Source organism: Cariama cristata, unplaced genomic scaffold (assembly GCF_000690535.1).
Source record: "Cariama cristata isolate BGI_N322 unplaced genomic scaffold, ASM69053v1 scaffold3572, whole genome shotgun sequence".
In the NCBI taxonomy this organism is placed as follows: Eukaryota; Metazoa; Chordata; class Aves; order Cariamiformes; family Cariamidae; genus Cariama; species Cariama cristata.
In genome coordinates, this window is record NW_009604250.1 from 60,498 (window position 1) to 79,101 (window position 18,604).

The following is an 18,604-nucleotide window of genomic DNA, read 5'->3' on the forward strand; positions in this document are numbered from 1 at the left end:
GTAGCTGGCCTAACTCATCGTCACAGCATCCAACCAGCCTGCTGCTTCTGCTCCAAACCCGCCTCTGGTTGACAGCACTGCACATCGTGGCCAGATGGCTCTGCCATGCATGGAGCACATTTCAGGCACCTTTAACTGCATCACACCAGAAAGCCTGTGCTCTGCGCTCAGGGCACTGGGCTTTGATCTGAATTCCAGCAGCGCTCAATAGTTTTTAAGAAATCGCTACAAAACACTGTTCACTGAACACACCCACTCAACAACCCACACTTCAGGCAGCTGCAGTCATAGGGGGCAAGACAAAAGGAGGATGTTCTACCCTATTACATGTATCTGGAAATGAGAGACACTGACAATCCCACACCATCCAGGAAATCTTCTGGCACAGCAAGAAACCAAACCCAGACCTTCTCATACGCCACCTAAAGAACCCTTTCCCAAAACTCTCAGTCAAGAAACTTTCTCCCCTATTACCAGGTGCCAACTGATACCAGTGCTTGTCTACGCTATGGAGACAGGGTAGGGTGGGATCCCACGGGTGGGCACAGGGCTCTGAATTGCAGAAGCCATGACATGTGGCAGGCACCGTTCTTTTGCTCGTGGCCTGATCAGCTTCCAGACTAAAACCTTGGTAGCAGCAAGCTCCACTGTGGCCCATGAAGCCATAGACAACTGGCACTGCTTTCAGAGCCGTGTCCATGCTTGTTCAAAGGATGAAGTGAATTACTTTTTGTTCGTATTAGGCTGAATCTGCCCGTAATTTGACACAAACATGAGCCCATGTAGGAAAAGCTTGTCACAAAGTCAAAAGGCTTATGGTGAGCTGGGAAAGAAATAAGTCCAGATATAGCTCAAAGTGACAATAAAACATTAAATCCCCGATTCACTGATTCAGGTGCTTGTATATGAGCATTTCAGAAAGCAATCCTAGAGAATTAAAGCAACTGCTGAAACAGACTGTTCTCAGCACAAAGGTCCCTTCCATGTCCTATATTTTATTCAGGGTTCATGTTCATCTCCTTTGTTCTTCCTACCCCAGACTTTGACAAGCCAGTTCCTTGTGTCCGGCTCCCCTAGCCTCTGGCAGAAGAGCATCCCAATGCCACCTCAGAGCTGCAGTTTCATTCACCGCTACATGGGATAAATCTGTCCCAATGTTCCAAACTTCAGGGAGGTGCATCTTAGTAAAGCTTTCCCAGAGAAGCATCCCAGCATCTTAGGCAGCCATCTCCAAAACAACTTTCATCAGAGGAAAAAGTTTGCACTTCATCAAGTTACTGTAGTTGGCACTGTATTTATGCCACAGGTGAATACCTGAACCCAGCGCGCAGAGCAAGCAGTAACCTGAGAAAACTTTTCCGTTTGGCTGCAGGAAGAAAAATTTCTCCTCTCTTTTCAGTGCATTGGAGCTACCTGTCCTTCACCATGGGAGTATCTTTACCACAAATGCCTGCACAAGAACACGTGGCTGGGCACTGTGCCCGTGGAGCACTTGCTGGCACCAAAGAGCCTGGAAAGCGTCAATTGTTCTTGGCCCATGACTTCTTCCTGGAGCTCAGACTCGCAGCCAGTTTTGTTTAGAACACCCAGGGGTTTTATATCAGTGAGCGCAGGTTTTCAGGTACCTGCCGCGTTAGAGACACCGTTGGGATTTTATTCTAGACCGAACACTGGCTCGAACTCACTTCCTTGGGAGTGCTTTATTGCCACTTGCAGAGTGTTACATTTGTATAAAACCTGGCAGAATTCAGCAAAGTGTTGGAGAGATTTTTGAAAGTTTATCAAATTCTACACAATGTTTTAATCATTTGAAAGTTAGAACCCATAAGACATTCACAAATTAGTGTTTATGTATTTTTAAATTTTACCTATATATGTCTTTCCTCACTGCAATTTTTTGGGGGGAGGCTCTTTTATTCACAGAAAAATCACTCCAAAGGTAACTCTAATTATGTACTGAGGTGTCCAAAACCAAGCAGTATCAGAAATCCCACTCCTCTGCCTCTTTAATACTGACAGTTTATTTGTGTGGGAATACACATACGCACACGTATCCACTGAGACTGCGGTTACCTTCCTTAGGACAAATCGGACATGAAACCATTAAAAAGAAAAAGAAGAAGAAGAAAAAAATAGGTTTAGCCCTCTTTGGTTTTGTGAAAGTGAAGGAAGTCTGATTTATTATTTTTTTAAGAGCATTCATCTAATGAATACTAGGAATGCCTGGTGTTACCTTTCTTGTCCTCTGAGGAGGAGAAGAGGCTTTTCCAGGCATTAAAGAATGGGGTGAAAACATTGCATCTTTAGTGGCAGAACTTTCCTTCCAATGGTTTGACACATTTCTGAGACAACCAGATATTAGAAAAAAGAAAAAAATGAGGATGCAAGCAGCCTGAATCATACCACATGTCCTTCTTCAGCTAATCAGCTTTCACTTTCTCAGCATGTCTGAGGCTATAAATCTAATGCTTAATCATCCATAGATTCTTAAGGGGAAACACAACTGACAAGTTCTTCGCTCCTACTGTAGAAGGACAAAGCAGCAGAGGACAAGGAGGGGGAGGAACCCAGGGATCTACCTGCGGGTTTCTGCATCCAATCAACTCCACTGTTTCTGGGGCAGAAGAGGGTGTGCTCTGTTTTTTCAAAAACAAAATAGCGAAATCGGTACTGTGCCCAGCACTGATGAAGTCTGATTTTTCTAAAAGACTCTTTACCTTGGCTATTCCAGGAAATTAAATTTTCAAGACAATATAGTTACAGTGATAGTCCCAAAAATGGGCAGAAATCCAGATTTTTAAAATCCTTTCCTGGCAAGTCATCCTCTAGCAATAAGAGCGCTTAAACTGTCAGCAAAAGTCTTCAGAGTTAGCTCATGAGAGATGAATTAAAGACATTGGCCCTTCTCAAAATCATTTCGGAGGCAAGCTCCTGAGGGCTACTCTACATGTGTTTCTTTGTACCATTTATCATAAAGTGAATCCATCTATATATAGAACTGTAGAAAAGCAGAGAAAGTCCAATTTATAGGTAACGACTATCAATAGAGTTTTCTCCACAATGGAATGGAATAGTTATTCCTTACAACTACATCAGGGGGTTGGCACTAGGTGACCTTTAAGGTTCCTTCCAACCAAACCATTCTATGATCAAAAGTAGAGCCTGTAACAGCTACAACTATAGGTTTGGGAACCAACAATTAATGGTAATGTTATATGTATATAACTAGTCTACATGGAAAGGTAATCTCTGCAGCTCTAGGAAAAACAATGCTTTCTATTTTTGAATGGGAGGTTTGTGTTAATTGGTGTAAGTGTTGGATGACCAAAGTATTCACAAGAGACAAAACTAAACTGCACAGCTCAACACAAGTAATTTAAGTTCAACAGGAGTGAGAATGTCCAAAACCTCAAACTTCAGAGCACAATAATCAGAAATTTGTTCAATTTTTGCAGCCACATTTGTTGTTCAGGATAGGAAGCAAGCGTCTCCATTCCTGAGAGCGTGCTGCATCCTCCTAAGGACAAGACGGGAAGGAAGGAGACTCCTACACTTTGCCTGCACCGGCCTCTCCTGGGGCTTCCTCTACATCTTTCGAGCTTACTGCATGACTCGGAAGCATTGTCACACAGCATTCAAACCCAGTCCACAAAACACAATGCTGCTTTGCACCCACGGTCAGATATATCCTGGCACAACAATGTGCTTCTGGAAAAGTGAACTGAGTAGCAGCCCCTGTGCATGTGGCAAAACTTTCCCTTGTCCCACATCAGCCTCCCTGGTTGCACGCAGAGTAGCAGCTAGTCATATTCGGCTTTCAAGCTCTAATATTGAAACGTCCTTTACTTCCTTTAAACTCCAGAGTAGAGACCACAGAATAACCACCTACAAGGTCTGAGTTGGGACAAGCCTCTGCATTGACCTAATACATGCTTTGCTTCCAGAGGCAGTGCCTAAGCTAGTCCAAATCTACCTAAGGCCCATTTCTTCACAGCCTGCTGCTTCTCCTCGCTTCACATTTAATGGACCCCCAAGAGAAAACCCCCATCCACGCTCTCCACAATCCAGGCAGAGTCCCCCGTTCTCCCCGTGAGGAAAGCGATAAGCTGACCTCACCCCGTTTCTGCCCTCCACCATGTATTATTTTAGCTCCGCTTTCCCACAGTGATCTTTCTGGTGCTGTTGGCTGCAGCTCAGAGTGCAGGTTATTGAGGTTACCGCACGATCCTGTCTAAATATGGAACGGCAGCTCCTAGGCAGTGCCGTTGCGATACCATGGGCATACACCATATGAAGACAGAGAACTGGAAAAAGAAACAAAAAACCCCCTGAAAATCCAGCAGCCAAGGCAGCCCTCAAGAACGAGAAAAGGGTTTTTCAAATTACAAGAGAAAAATTGCTGATCCTCATTTAACTGTTCCATCCTTGATTCATCTCCAGGTTGGTTGTTTTCATTCATGTTTATTCCTTACCACCCTACCCTCCCCTCCATCTCCCCAGCCCAACCCATGCTTACCTGAGGGGTATGCGGATCGCAATGATTCTGTCAATGGCAATAGCAAGGAGGCTGAAGATCGAACTCTGAGTCAAGACCAGGACGAAGCAGGCAATGAAAAGGCAGCCATAGAAGAAGGCACAGAAGCCAGTGCTGATGGTGATGGCAAAGGGGATGGCCAGCACGCCCACGGCAATGTCAGCAGCAGCCAGGGACACCACAAAATAGTTGGTGACGTTCTGCAAGTTGCTATTCAAATAGACGGCCCAGCAGACCAGGATGTTTCCCAGGATGGCCAGCACTGCAATGACCAGTTCCAGGATGATGTAAGCTACGTCTGAGAGGAAGTCTTCTTTCCCATGTACTAGCATGGTGAGAATGACCAGGCCAACGTGAGAACGTGCCAGAAAAGCTCAGCGTTCATATCTGCAGAGCACTGAACAGCCAAGACACCTCAAAGCTGCCTGGAGTCCGAGGAGCACTCAGCTGCCAGCTGGTGCAGGTTGCTCACATGCACCCTTTTCTTCCCATAGCTGTTCAAGATCTTTGTAGTAGCAGGTGTCAAGAAAAAAACAAACGGGGCTTGCCAACTCCAGCAAAGTGGATTAACCAGATGCAGAATTCAAACTCCAGCGGATGAATGGACAGGAGAATCTCTCACGTAGACATACACAGCTCCCCAGGCCACAAAGTCCAGCCGGCAACACGACACAGAAAGTGTATTGTATGGCAGGGTCACATCAGCTGTGACTTTTTGTTTCCTGTTGACAATCACACTGCTAGTCATGGCTTCCTGTCATATACATACCTACTAGCAACATCCTCCAGTTCTCTTTTTCACCTTTTCCCACTAGGACTTGGGAAGTAGTCTCTTCAGCTGAAGCAAACATTCAACTTCTTCACTTGTCGTTTCCTTTAAAAAACAAAACAAAACAAAAAAAACCAAACACCAACCACATATACTAAGTAATCAGCTCTATGGAGGAGATGGAAAAAGCAAAATCTCATTAAAGTGGCACATTAAATTGACAACAGATATTAGACAGACCTAGAAGAATACACCACTGGCAAAAATCTCACATTTTGTCTATCCTGAAAGCTGCAGGGCCAAACCCAAGGTTCAGGAAGGCTGTATTTCACAGTGGCGATGAGAAACAAGGGATGTTTTGTTTTCGAGGCTACCAACTGAGCTGGCACTTCAGCAGCTGCTCAATAGTCTGCCCTGAAACATGAGAGCCCCACTAACTACGCCTTGGCAAGTGCTGTAGCTGCACAGAGGAAAGGTGGAGGAGCCTTTTACATACACCTGTCTCCCTCTGATCACAAACACAAGACTTGAGCCATCATGTGCTGCCCACCCTCACGTACTTTGCCACAAAAGCGTGCTGCACCAATATGCCGCTCTGCGATGACACGAACCTTCATTCATAAGGGAGTTATGTTGCTGGCGTGTGTGGTCACCACTCTGTTCTCATACGCAGTCTTTCCTTCAAGCGCACAGATACTGGAACGTGATCAGCAGCAGGGAGAATAGTTCGAGGCACATCAGACAGTGACGTCTTTGAGGACTTTCCCACTGAGTATGCACACTCTCTGCAAGGGTCTCTGCAGGTTCCCCTCCTGTAACACCATCATTTTGTTCACATAAATCTTTATCCTATAAGCAAACCATTTATTTGTTATACCCACATTGTCCATAGTGGTTTTGTTGCATTCACAGGTTCAGGTCAGCATAATTCTTCAACTGCAACCAGCCAGAAACACATCCACCAAGATACACCTGTCCCAGAAACACACATGTAGGCACAATACCAACATCATCTCTCAGGTATACATTCATGTTCCTGCACTATCATGCACACAAATCTGGGACTAAAGTTGGTGACGCTTGCAAGGAAACATAGTCCCTACAGCTGCCCTTTCATATGAACAGACACACATCATCTACATGCTTGCATGCCTCACTCACACACTAATCTTGCAGGTCACCTCGTTCATCTGCTTTCAGATATGGGTGCATTTCACCAGAGTTTCAGCTAAAAATGTAGCAATGGAGAATACAGTTCCCTGAGCCTTGTGCCACAGTCCAGAGATAATTGTTTGCTGACCTACCCTGTCACTTTCAGAGCGGGTTTTAAACCTTATTTAGCAAGCTTTAGCAGTAATATTTTCTCATTAATTTAAGAAAAGAGCTACTTGAAATACCAGAGGGGTGGGGGGGAGAGCACCAACTCAAATGCCTCGAGCTCAGTTTCAGATGCAACATGAAGCTCCAAAACCAAAGATTTTTGGGACCCCATCCACAGGTGGTCTGGCGTGGTCTAACCCAGCAGGGTTTCATGCCTTCACAGTTCACTCTGTTTTCAAGTCAGAAACCTAATTTCTCAGGATAAAATAAAAGGGTAAAGACAGTGATAATAAAAGAAAATATGATTACCTTGTGATTCACATCTGATCTCAAGAATATAATCTAATTTTAGACCTTTCATTGATTTAGAGCTCTATTGCTAATGCTGCATTTGAAAGGAAAGTGAATGATTCTTGGTGGTTTGGATGTGTTTCAAAAACCTAGCCTTTTCTCCACCTTCAGCAATTTTGGTTTCTGTGTTTTGTTTGGTTTGTGTGGAAGAAATCAACAAAGAGATTAGTTTGTGATCTAGCTTTTAAGAGGAAGACAAAGATCATCCATTTAATCTTTTCTAAAGAATAAAAGACCCCAAGAAGTCTCTATATTGTCTATCTTCCTTTAGCAAAAACTCTGGTTTTCCACTGACCTCCTAAAGATTGCTTCCACTTTCTTGGATTTCAGGGATGTCAGCGATACCCTCCTACATCACTCTGCTAGCATCTCATTGTCCATTACAAATCCCAATAGGTTTGTTTCAAAGCAGTGATATGAAAACTAACCCCCCCCCTGCCCAGCCTGACTTCCAGGGAAGGGGATTAGAATTAATATAAGACAGAAATAAAGAAACTCCGGAGGGAGAGAAAGCAGAAAGGGCAAGATGAAAAATAAACAATGCTTTGTGCGTGTGTGAGCAAGAAAGGAAAAAAAAAAGACATGAAAAAGTTGGTAAGAGAAAAAAACCCAACCGAATAAGGGAAACAGTGGGCAAGACAGACCCGTAAGAGAAGGACAGCACGTGGGCCTGTCAGAGGCAAAGCACACGGCTGTGCCTAAAGGCTCTGAAGTGGGTGCAATCTCCCACGTCCCTTAGCATCATGGCAGCAGCGATGGCGATGGGGTAATACTCCAGCAATGGAGCAGGGACTGTACACTTCTCCGCTTCCTAACATGTTCACGTGTTTCCATGTGGGTCAAGCTCATGACCAAACGCCAGTGTCAGGATGAGTTTAGAAAAAATTAACAAATTACTGTGACATACTTGGGCCAAAACTACTGCTATGTAAAATAAAACCACCCTAAACACCCCCAAAACCTACTCTGAGATGAAGTCAAAAGAACTGAAGAAACCGCTTTTTGAAAGGAGCCAGCCTGAGAACTGGTCACACTAACACTGACGCTGAGAGGATTTACTTAAAGTCCTGCTGTGTTGCTTCTGCACCTCATATTCATACCACACACACCTCAGTGAAGAGGATCAAAGTGAAATTACTGGGATATTCTTCCCCTTTTCACAGCTTCCTTCGGTAGGATTATGAATCCATATTAATCCCAGATGCATTTCGTTTAACCTTTCAATGGCTCATCTCAAACTCATTTTCCAACAGGACATGGAGGGAAGTAACAAACCTACGCTGCAGAGGTTCCCCACATAGTAATCACTCAGCACAAAGACAAAGCCGGAGTTGCCTACAGCTCTGCATGTATCCTGAAAAAGCACGATGCTGGAACCTGAAGTTTAATGACCACATCACATACTGTTTTCTGACACAACAGAATTTTTAGCCTTCAACTGTTTGCTTCATGGTCTGATGTTAAATTTGAATTTTTGACCTCTGAACTTGTTTAGTCCCTTGTTTCCTATCTCCCTTCTCAAACAGCGGCCTGATTCTTCAACCAAAGCCCTGGCCATTTATTCCAAAGCAATCTGTGAGATGTTATGTCCAGAAGAGGACAACATGTCCTTCCACCCTCCACTCTCAGATGGGCTGGAAAACACTTAGAGAGTTCTGCAGAGCCCACACAACTCAGAAGAGAAATGACCGGAGCTGAGCAGATGTCCCAGCCACAACAACACAACATTCTATGTCTGCTTCAGCACCAGTGCTTCTGCAGTCACTACCGACATTGGAAAAAGCAATTATTAGCCACACAACCCCACCTCATCAGAGGCCTCACCTGCTACTTACAGAAGGTGCCACAACCTGGGAGGTTCCCACGTTCAACCTGGACTCACCCATCTCGCCTCGTTCATCTCTTGCAGTGTCAGCCTGCTATAGCTTTCACCCAACACAATAACAAGTATTTAATTGTAGAAGTGTTTGCAACTTGCTTTAAAACAAGAACGGGCTCAGCTTTTTCCTCATAGGGCTAGAAATTTACTGCACAGGGCCAAAATGAAATACAGACCACCTAGAGAAGACGACATATATCCAGAGGCAATACAAAATCTATTATAGAATCGTCTCCTTCACGCAAGACCCAAAGGCTCAGCAACCAGGTCTGACAGGATAAAATTAATTAACAATCTGTTTTACTCGCCAGGGAAGTGTGTATTTAACATCTCGGGCCCTTGAGGGATCAATATTACAAGCTTCTTGAAACTTAAGAAAAATAACCTGTATCACACAACCTGCTGGACAGCTGCAATTAGTATTTCTTCTTAAGCCCGTGGTTTATTTTGTTAATTGGATTAATTCCTTCTTGATACCCTGGGCTATGTTCCGGCCTTTTCTCCGTTATTAAATAAACCTTTTTTGCCACTCACAAACCTGTAAAGCTGTTGCTCTGTTCGTTTTTAGTGACTTGGAACACTCTGTTCTCTCTCATATTTCAGCCCCAGTGAAAAACTGCTCCTTGAAAATTCAATAAAGCGTCTGAACAGCACGTTCCCATGAAGCAATTCACCACTGGAGCCTAAGCAAGCTTTTGTTTGGCATCTCCAGTTGGCTTTGGACTAAGGTGTTGCCCCTTCTCTCTCCTGAGTGCCAAAAGCATCGGGGTGAGCCCTTGGCCACTGCTTGGTTCAAATCACCCACCTCAAACAAGCTCATTTCCTGCTCTTGGCTCCTTCAGGCTGAGTTCAGGCATCCCGGTTTTGGATGCCCACGCTCTGTCACACTGGTACAGAGAAGACCCACCCTCAGCTCCGTGTGCCAGGCTGACATACATGGCAACGTCTGTGACATGTCAGTTTGACAGCTACTCTCAGATATTAGCAAAATGTCCAGAGGATCAGCAGCCCTCAGGGCACCCAAGACAGTCTCTGGGCATGTAAGTGATGGGCTGCAGCTTCCTCGGGCTCCAGGGAGGATTGGTTTCTCCTTGTCTGCTTCACGATAGGGTAAGCAAGGCAGCAGGCAGCTCATGAGGCCATGGAGGAGTCTTCATCAAGGCTCATTCCACAGATCAAGATTTAGCATCTCCTTTTGACAACATGACCTTTCCCAGGTACCAGCCACATACATCTGTAACTAACTCCCTTAGGGAAAACCCTTGATTTCACAGATGGCTGTAAGCAGAAAAATTGGTGCTGCTAAACCATTTGTTTCCTACTTTCCAAAGCCTGGAGGGGGAGATGCTTGTCAGTTTTTATCCACTCTTTGAAATCCCTTCTGCTCAAAGAGAATCCCTCTATCTTTTAAATCAAAGACTCCAAGAAATCTCATCTCTCCCCATTACCTTGGAGGACCAAGTCACAATAAATGAGCCAATGTGCTCATAGGCAGTACACAAATTTGCAAAACAACTCTGGCTGTAAAACACGATGAAAACAGCTGTCCTTTCAGGGGAATGATGGGGAAGGCAGCAGTAGCACTTTTCTGCATTGCTCAATGGTTTCCTATCTGAAGTTCAATATTTTATGAATACTTCACGTAGAGCAGCTTCCCCATGCCCCTGACTGCTCTCACGAAGCCAGTGTGCTTGGAGCTGTCAGAGAGCATCCTCACTCCTGCCTCCTACCGAAGGATGAAGAGTCGTGGCTGAGTGGGGCAAGAAAGAGAGGAGGAAGGAGGCATCACCCATCTAAGACACACTTTTTCTGGTTCCTCTATTTGCTTTATTATTGGCTGCTGGCTAAATGATCTTTTAGGTCATCTGCTTACAGTAATAGGAGGAAATTAAATATTAATAATAGACTATTTCCCTCTAGACTGCTCTTTGTTAACAAAGGATACAAGTGAAACAAAGCAGGCAAAATTATCAGCACAACATGCTCTTGGTTTTCAGGTACCTGGAGCACTTGCAGTTTCCCTCAGCCTTCCCTGGAGTTACAGATGCCCAATGTCCTGCACACCTCCCTGTGTGGAAACCCATACAAGTGAAGAACACGGTGATGTCTGGAAATCCTTGTTCTATCAAGGGGCTCCACATGGCAGTCTGGCCCTTCCAGAGGATCGTTTCAGACTTTATCCAAAACAGCACCTGAGCCACGGATGCTCTGACTGCAAAGATGCAGGGGCAAGGATCTTTTGAAGCACAGAGCTTGTCTCCATTTGGGGAGTGAAGTCTTCCTCGAATGTAAACCCTACAGTGGGGTAACAGGCTTTCTGGATTGGCTTTGCAAATTCTCCAGAAATACCAAATAAAATGAGGGCTTCAGCTTTGCTAAACTTGGCCTAATCACCTCTTACAGCAAAGCAGCAGCCCTCCAAGACTTAAAACCTTCACTCTGTGTACTTGTGAAAGGCAAAAGAAATGGCTCTTGAGAGACCTGTACTGCCACTGACCTTTGTCTGTCAGTTCAGAAATGAGGAACAGGGACACCATTTCTGCTTTACATTTCCATCTCCGCTGCAGTCCAGGCCAAAAAAGGAGGCTATACTCACACAGCAAGAACAAGCACGGTGAATCTAAGTGTAAAGTCCTTATTGACTACGGGATTACTAGAGACACCCATACCACTGCAGCAGTGACAGCAACAAAAAGCATAACAAAATCATACCCTTCAAGCCTGTGCTCTGTCTCTCTTCTCCCCGTTTATACCCCATAGAAAAATCACAAAACAAAAACGCCCCCAAAGTGACACCCCACTGGACAACAAGTGAAGATCGTAACACAGATGGGCTGGCAAATGCGAATGGCTAATCCAAACCCAGTATTTCAGCTTTGCCTCCTGCCCTCCACATGCTAGAAGTGGATTAGTTTTTATTGCAGTAGCGGAAGAGAAGACTAGAACAAAATGCATTTGACCATTTTTTTTTTCCCTAAGTGGATGTTATAAATGTTTAAAAGCAAGAAAAAAACCTCACAGTAATTATTCCCATTCTAATGGTCACAAAAAGCCAGGGAGGGCAAAATGAAGTAAGGCTGAATGACCAGCAGTTAAATAAGCCAGATCAAAAAAACAAACAAACAAAAGGAAAAAGGTTCCCCTGTGCCCACTGGAGTAAAGTCTCAGTGGGCAGCAGGCATCATGATATATTGCCAAAAGGCACAGAAACATGTTGGATATTCAAGCAAACCATTTGTATCCAGGATTGATGATGCTGATTTACCTACAGTGGCACTTCCAAAAATAAAAAATAGAGCATTTGGTTAAGCTTTCATAAGACAGACATGTAAAAAAGCATAATTAAAACCATGTACCATGGTCAGAAACAAGTTACTACTGCCAATATCATCTACAATGTCTCTGAGGAGCCAGTTTTCCTTTCCCGTGTGAGGGAAGAACTCAGAAGCGAACTTTGCCTCCCCACAGCCCTCCTAAAGCCAGCTGTGTTCATACATAACGAGCATTTTCTTCAAGAACAAAATAAGCGAAATGAGGACAGAGAATATCAAGAAGAGGTGACCCACTGAGGAATACAGGCAAGGGAGGAATTTGCTCTGAAAATACTTATCGTATTGCTAATGCATCCATTCTGCTACATTTAAAAATAACGGAGTAGCCGTCTCTCCAGATGTGACTTCACCTCTCATTTCTACATGAAGTTTCCAGACAGGCAGTTGAGAATTGGGTACATCTGTTTGTTTTCCTGCATTTTTATCCAGTTGCTCCCAAACCTTATTTGCCTTCTCTAACTACAGGTTTGCTGCCCACCAGGCCTTGCGTTCCCCGCTCCCCCTCCTCCAAGCACCATCCTTCTGCAGGTTGCAAGTAGCCTTTGTGTAAGCTCTGCCAGCGAAACAAAAACTCACTCTACTCCAGTGCAGGGAGTGCTGCTGTACCGGGTCAACCAACCTCCTGTCTCCTACAGCAGAAGGAATAGAACCCTTTCCATCTCTCTCCATGTAACTTAAAACGATTCCCCAGCTGTCCTTCCCTATCCTGACGAAGGCACTGTACAACTTGAACGGAGATGAGCAAATTCTACCTGCCTCTGAGCCAAAGCAAAGCTGCCTCGCTGCATTAGCTCATCCATGGCTCATACGCTGACCCCTCTGAGCAAGGGTTATTACTGAGGACTCACCATGAAGCTTCCATTACCACCCAAGTGGTTTGACTCATACCCACCCACAGTATGAAAAGCAGTCAAGCCTCCATTGGGTTGCTAACACAGCTCATGACATCCTTCCTCCCCAACTCGCTCCCTTCCCGTATCAGTTTAAGCAGTGACACAACGGCAGCACTCAGCCGAACTCCACGGAGCCTGCCCCTGACACGGCAGCAGAGCCCGTCCAAACACTCCCAGAGCTTCCCCATCCTCTGCCCCTGCACAGCCCCCCTCGCTGACTGCCCTTTGCTCTATATGGGCCCTTCCCCGCTGGCTCAATCACAGAGACGGACCACGTGCTGCCTCTGCCTTGCAATACGGGCTGATTTTCGGCCAACGCAAGAAACCCTATTTCCTCCCGTGCCCCAGAGTGTGCCCTGGCCCCCTGCACCCCCAGGCTGGGCACCAGTATGTTTTACCCCACTCATTTCACCTCAGTTTGTCAATCAGCTACCAGCGAAAAACCATTTAGAAAGAGTGACGATGCTGGTGGTGTGTATTCACCCCAAGGGCAGGCAAAAGCCACAATAACAACTCTTCTGCTTCCTTTGTTTCCAGCAGCTCTCCTCTTCCTTTTTTTAAGGTACTTACCCTGACTCGCTAATGCTTACTTGCTCTGTGTCACACCTCATCATCCCGTTAGTGTTTCTGTCTCAGTCTCAAAGCTATTTAAGACATTTTTAGGACTCTGCCACCCTCTGTGGATAAGCAGAAGTTGATGCCCTGATGCTGTACTGAGGCCTCATGCCCTTACTTTATCCCTCCCTCTTCTCTTTGCTATGACTTGCATCATACTCCTGTCAGTCTTGCAGAGTGACTTGCAGTTTCACTGTCACAGTCAGCCACACCAATACAAGCCCTTCTAGAGGTACTCAAAGTAACTTTTTTTTTCCCCCCCAAGTCCTTAATATATATATATAATCTGACTTATTAAGAACTCTCCAGTGTCACTGCTTACTGATCCCAAAGTCTCAGCGTTTAGCTGGTGCTCTGAGGACTCTAACGAAGTCCTTCCTTCATTTCCTAAGTCCTTGTGCTGTGGTAAAAGCACATCTGCTTCCAAGTAACAGCCTGCTGCCCCTGCCCGCTTCCTCCTCTGACTGCTCAGGCCAGAGATGCTGTGGTTCTGGGGTGGAGGGAGTGTGCAACTGCTGGTGAAAATGACATTTCTAGTCACTGGTTTCTCTCCTTCTACATTAAACCATTGCACTGGAGATCCAGTAGCCATTCCTAAATCACTTTAGAAAACATTTCACTGGACTTGCTAGCTGTTTATGAGTTAGTGTGCTTGTCCAGAGGAAGCAGAAAGGCGAGAGCAGCAGCAAGTACCTCACTACAATACAGACACCTCTGCCACACTAGGGAAACGGCCCTTTCCTCCTGTGAAGACTTTAAGATATTTTACAGCTTCTGCACAACAGGAGATCGTAAAAAATTCCAGCTGTAAAGAAACCTGCAATCATTTCTCAAACACATGATAACCACGATCCTCACACCTTGCTGAACAAGGATAAACCAAAAAAGACTCCCAAGGCAAATTCCTTAGGGACCGTAGCATTTGACCCAAACACAAAAGATGTTAGTCAAGCAGAGATGGATCCCTGAGAGGTGCCCCAATATTGTAGGATGGTTTCTCCCAAGTGGACTGTGTCCATCTCTTGCCTGATGTAATCATACAGCTAGGCTGTACTGTAGCTACGTGGAGGAAATGGAAGATTTCCCTTTAGGAACGGGGTAGGAAAGACAACAAGAACTGTCAATGAATCCTCCTTCCAGTCTTCAGCCCATGAATACAGCTTCTTAATTTTCTATAGCCTGCAAGAGCGGACACCATTCAGATGTACGAGAGAAAAAGAATCACACAACTACATCAAATCCACCAGAATCCTCTATGTCTACCCATGTTCTAGTTTTAAATTAATCATAATGGTCAATCAGAGTTTGGATCAGCATTTAGCAAGAAACAGGATGACATAAAACAAAAGCTTAACATTTTTTTAGGTGTTTCACAAAGTTAGGTGCCTCAGTTTAAACAGGTCCAGTTAAAGAGGCCTGATTTCTGGGAGGGAAGCACTTTTTGGAATCAGGGTATTTTAAGGAATCCCTAAGCAGCCATCAGCACAGGTTGTTTTTTGTCAAAAATTCAGGCTGCAGAACATTTAAGAAACTTTTAAAAAGTCAATGTGCTTCCCCGCACATGCTCCAGGAACCGTAATGGTGCTGGTGCCAGCCCAAGTCAGTCTGATGTTATTTTCCATCGTCCCATTGAACCTGGGCACTGATCTGTGGATCAGACGCATGTGGAAACTGCAATTATTCAAATCAATTTCAATCACGTGCCTCTCTTCTGAAGATCGTATTAGAGAGCCACATACCTCTTAGCTGTCTTTTCTCCTGCGGAGTGTTTCCTATGGAAAATCCCAGTCTGAGCCCAAGTATATGGATCTCATACTGAAACCAAAGCTGTTATCACCACAAAATATGATATTTAACAGCCTACTTCCCTTAACTTCTTAACCTCCACAACTGATTCATACCAGGATCTGACAATCCTATTCTGGGGAAACCTCAACAACCAAAATGATAGGTCAGTTTGTAGAGGACTTTCCCAGTACAAGAAGGGGGATGTGGGTAACAGGCCAACATTACAGAACAGGCAAAGAGAGAAGAAACACTTATGCTCCCCTAGCAAGAAAAAAAAAAAAAAAAGAAAGGAGGGCGGAGGGGAAGGGGAGACAAAAAGCAAGAGGAGAACACAATAGTCTAAACCAAAACAAAATAGCTCCAAGGAAGCAAAACCAGGAGAAAAATGGGAGAGACTCTGAGGTCTGAATACTAAATGAGGAAAGAAACTTCTAACAGGAAAAATAGTGCAAACCTCACCACTCCCAAAGGGACGCATTAAAAGAGCAGAATGAGACCAAATTACACTTCCCTCTGTTCAACAGCATTACTCACTCAAACGCACGAGGGACTCTGCCCAGGGAGATATGCAGACGTGACCCCCAGCTGATGCTGGCTCGGGGTCAGCTGAGCTTCCAATGGCTTCACCAGCGAACAGTCCCTCTCCTGCTCTCCTTGATGAGCTGCCGAACAAGAAGCCACAACTGTCACTGTGAGCGTCACCTGGGATAAACACAGGGGACAGGGAGACAGACAACCCTGTATCTGAGCTAGCCGGCAGATAAAACAGCCCCAATCTGCAAGTACTAGAGGCCTCCTGAGAATGCCTGAATGCCTTCCACCCTGGATTTGAGCGCAGTCACAAATGCTAATCAACATACAGACAGGAGCCCAGCATGTCATTCGTCACGTCTCCAAAGCTTCAGGAAAACCCCCCTTTCCTCTCCTTGCATCGGAGAGGGACAGGAAGATTCCCTCATCCTCTGTATGCCTTTCCCTCCCCCTGTCCCTGGCTCAAACCATCCCTGCAAGAAGTTTCACTCCCTGCTAACTCCTCCATTGTCTCAGATGCATTGTTTGCAAATGTTCCCTAAAAATGCTATGTAAATTATTCTTTATTCCTGTTTCAGGTCTTTCCACAGCCCTATGTAACACCTGGACTTTATCTTGTTACCTGTCAGATAGTGATAAACCTACTGCATGCAACCTCTGACTTATCATCTAAGATAAATACCATTTGTCTTGTAGCTGTCATTTCTTTTCAAACCCTGCCTCCCACTGCTGCATTTGCAGTTTTAACAAATTGCTTATTTTATTTGGGCTTGAAATGTGTAACTCTTCAAAAAATAAAAATCAAAAAAACATCAGCAAGAGCCCCCAAACATACATAACATTTCAAGTGTGGCCTTCTTGGCACTAGATTTACTGCTGCTTTGTGGGCAAGGCGGTTCCAGTACTCCTGCTCTTGCGTATCTTCTACAATGGCATTTACAGGTGCTTTATATAAGATATATTGCATTTTATGCTACCTGGTAAGTTTTGTTTTTAATACTCAGCCAACAGGCCCAATTATGAAAAGCATCCTTTCTCCAGTACAAGTCATAAACCAAACTGATAAGGTTTGAGTTAGTTGCTTCAATCTAAGTGAATAGTGAGGTCTAAAGTGCTCTAAGCTATCACCGGAGCCTCTGCTGTCACTTTAGAAAGGCACGCGTCTCCCTCAGGTCCTGTCCTATTCTCTGCCAGCCCCACCGGGATGTCTCACATAGCACTAGATGTCTGTTTATAGCACCCATATCAAGCCCCAGGCGTCCTGAACAGGAAGGGACAAAGCTCGCCCTCAAACACATGCCGCAGCACCGGTAATGCTTTTGTCTAACAGCAGCGATCACCCCGAACACGTAAGTTTTACAGAAGCCATCTTGTTGCATTTGGCTTTTCTCTGAACTCCCCATAGCACGTAGTGGCTCTTCAGCTCTTGTCATAACCTCATCGTTGTGTGTTTATCCAAACAACTCGATCCTAACTTTGCCATTGCATCACCATACGGAGCTGTAGCACAGCCCACCAACCCCATCCCTCTCATGCTGCTGCGGATCTCCTGCCATACCGGGCACAAGGTAGCCAGGTTTTGTATGATTTGCTCCTAACAGAACACAGGTTGAGGAGTGAAAGAGATCACACCTTTATTCACTCACATTTACCATATAACTGCATTTGCTGATCCTCTGTGGGTTGTCCACTGTGGTCAGGATGAGGAATGAGTTACAGCAAAGGAGATTTACGCCCTGGACATCAGGGTGTTTCCTGCATGCCAGGAAAGTAAGGAGTCTCCAGTACAGACCTTTAGGAGCAGGATGGAGAAATAGCTGTCGGGAATGGCAAAAGCATAGCTGATGCAGCCTTTGGGCAGAGGCATGGATTAGATGACCTCAAAGTACCTCCTGAGGGTATTTTCCATAATTGAGAGTTGTATGTGCCATCTGCCCATTCTGATCTACAGAGATTTACTTCAGAAAAAAAAAGTGCAATACAACCAATAATTGTTCCTACACAGATGCAACCTTTGTGAGAGGAGAGGCAACTTCCGATCCTACAAAGAAAACTGAAGCCTTCAGAGGTTAAACCACCTTCTCTGTATCTGCCCAGATCCTCTTGCCCTCCCAAGGCAGAACGCTGCTGGTTCTTTACCCCTAAGATATCAACCCTCAATATTCAGCTAAATGAGCATCTCATTAAGTACGCAACTTTGTCTTTTTAAAACAAGCAGAGAGGCAAGGAACCAGTGCTGTTGTGTTCAAGTAGCTTCACCAAGGCTGGTCAGGTGCACTGATGCAAAACCTGAAGGTGATCCATGAGGCAACCAAGCCCTCTGGTCCTAAATAGCAGACCCTGATGAAAGGGCGTAACTCTCCATTGACTTGTGAGAATCCTCCCTGATTCCTTGACACACAGCTCAAGATCTCTTGGTTTTCCATTTAGAATCCAACAAAAAAGAAAGCTTTAATAGCCCATCTCCGTTTTCAAGATGGAAAGCACACAATAAAGAATGACCTAGAGAGCTATTCATCATCGAGATGAGATGGAGAGAATGAACAAGAGCAGCTGAAATCTGTTCAAGCTGAAGACAAGGACAAACTTCAC

General features: G+C 45.0%; 1 protein-coding gene across 1 annotated transcript in view; it reads right to left on the reverse strand.

Moving 5' to 3' along the window:
- ADORA2A (adenosine A2a receptor) overlaps nt 1-4,866 on the reverse strand; it is an 8,906-nt gene extending 4,040 nt beyond the window's left edge. Inside the window, exon 1 of the mRNA XM_009695502.1 lies at nt 4,517-4,866. Within this exon, the coding sequence (XP_009693804.1) occupies nt 4,517-4,866 (350 nt within the window). The remainder of the gene's footprint in view (nt 1-4,516) is intronic.
- Nucleotides 4,867-18,604: the final 13,738 nt, after the last annotated feature.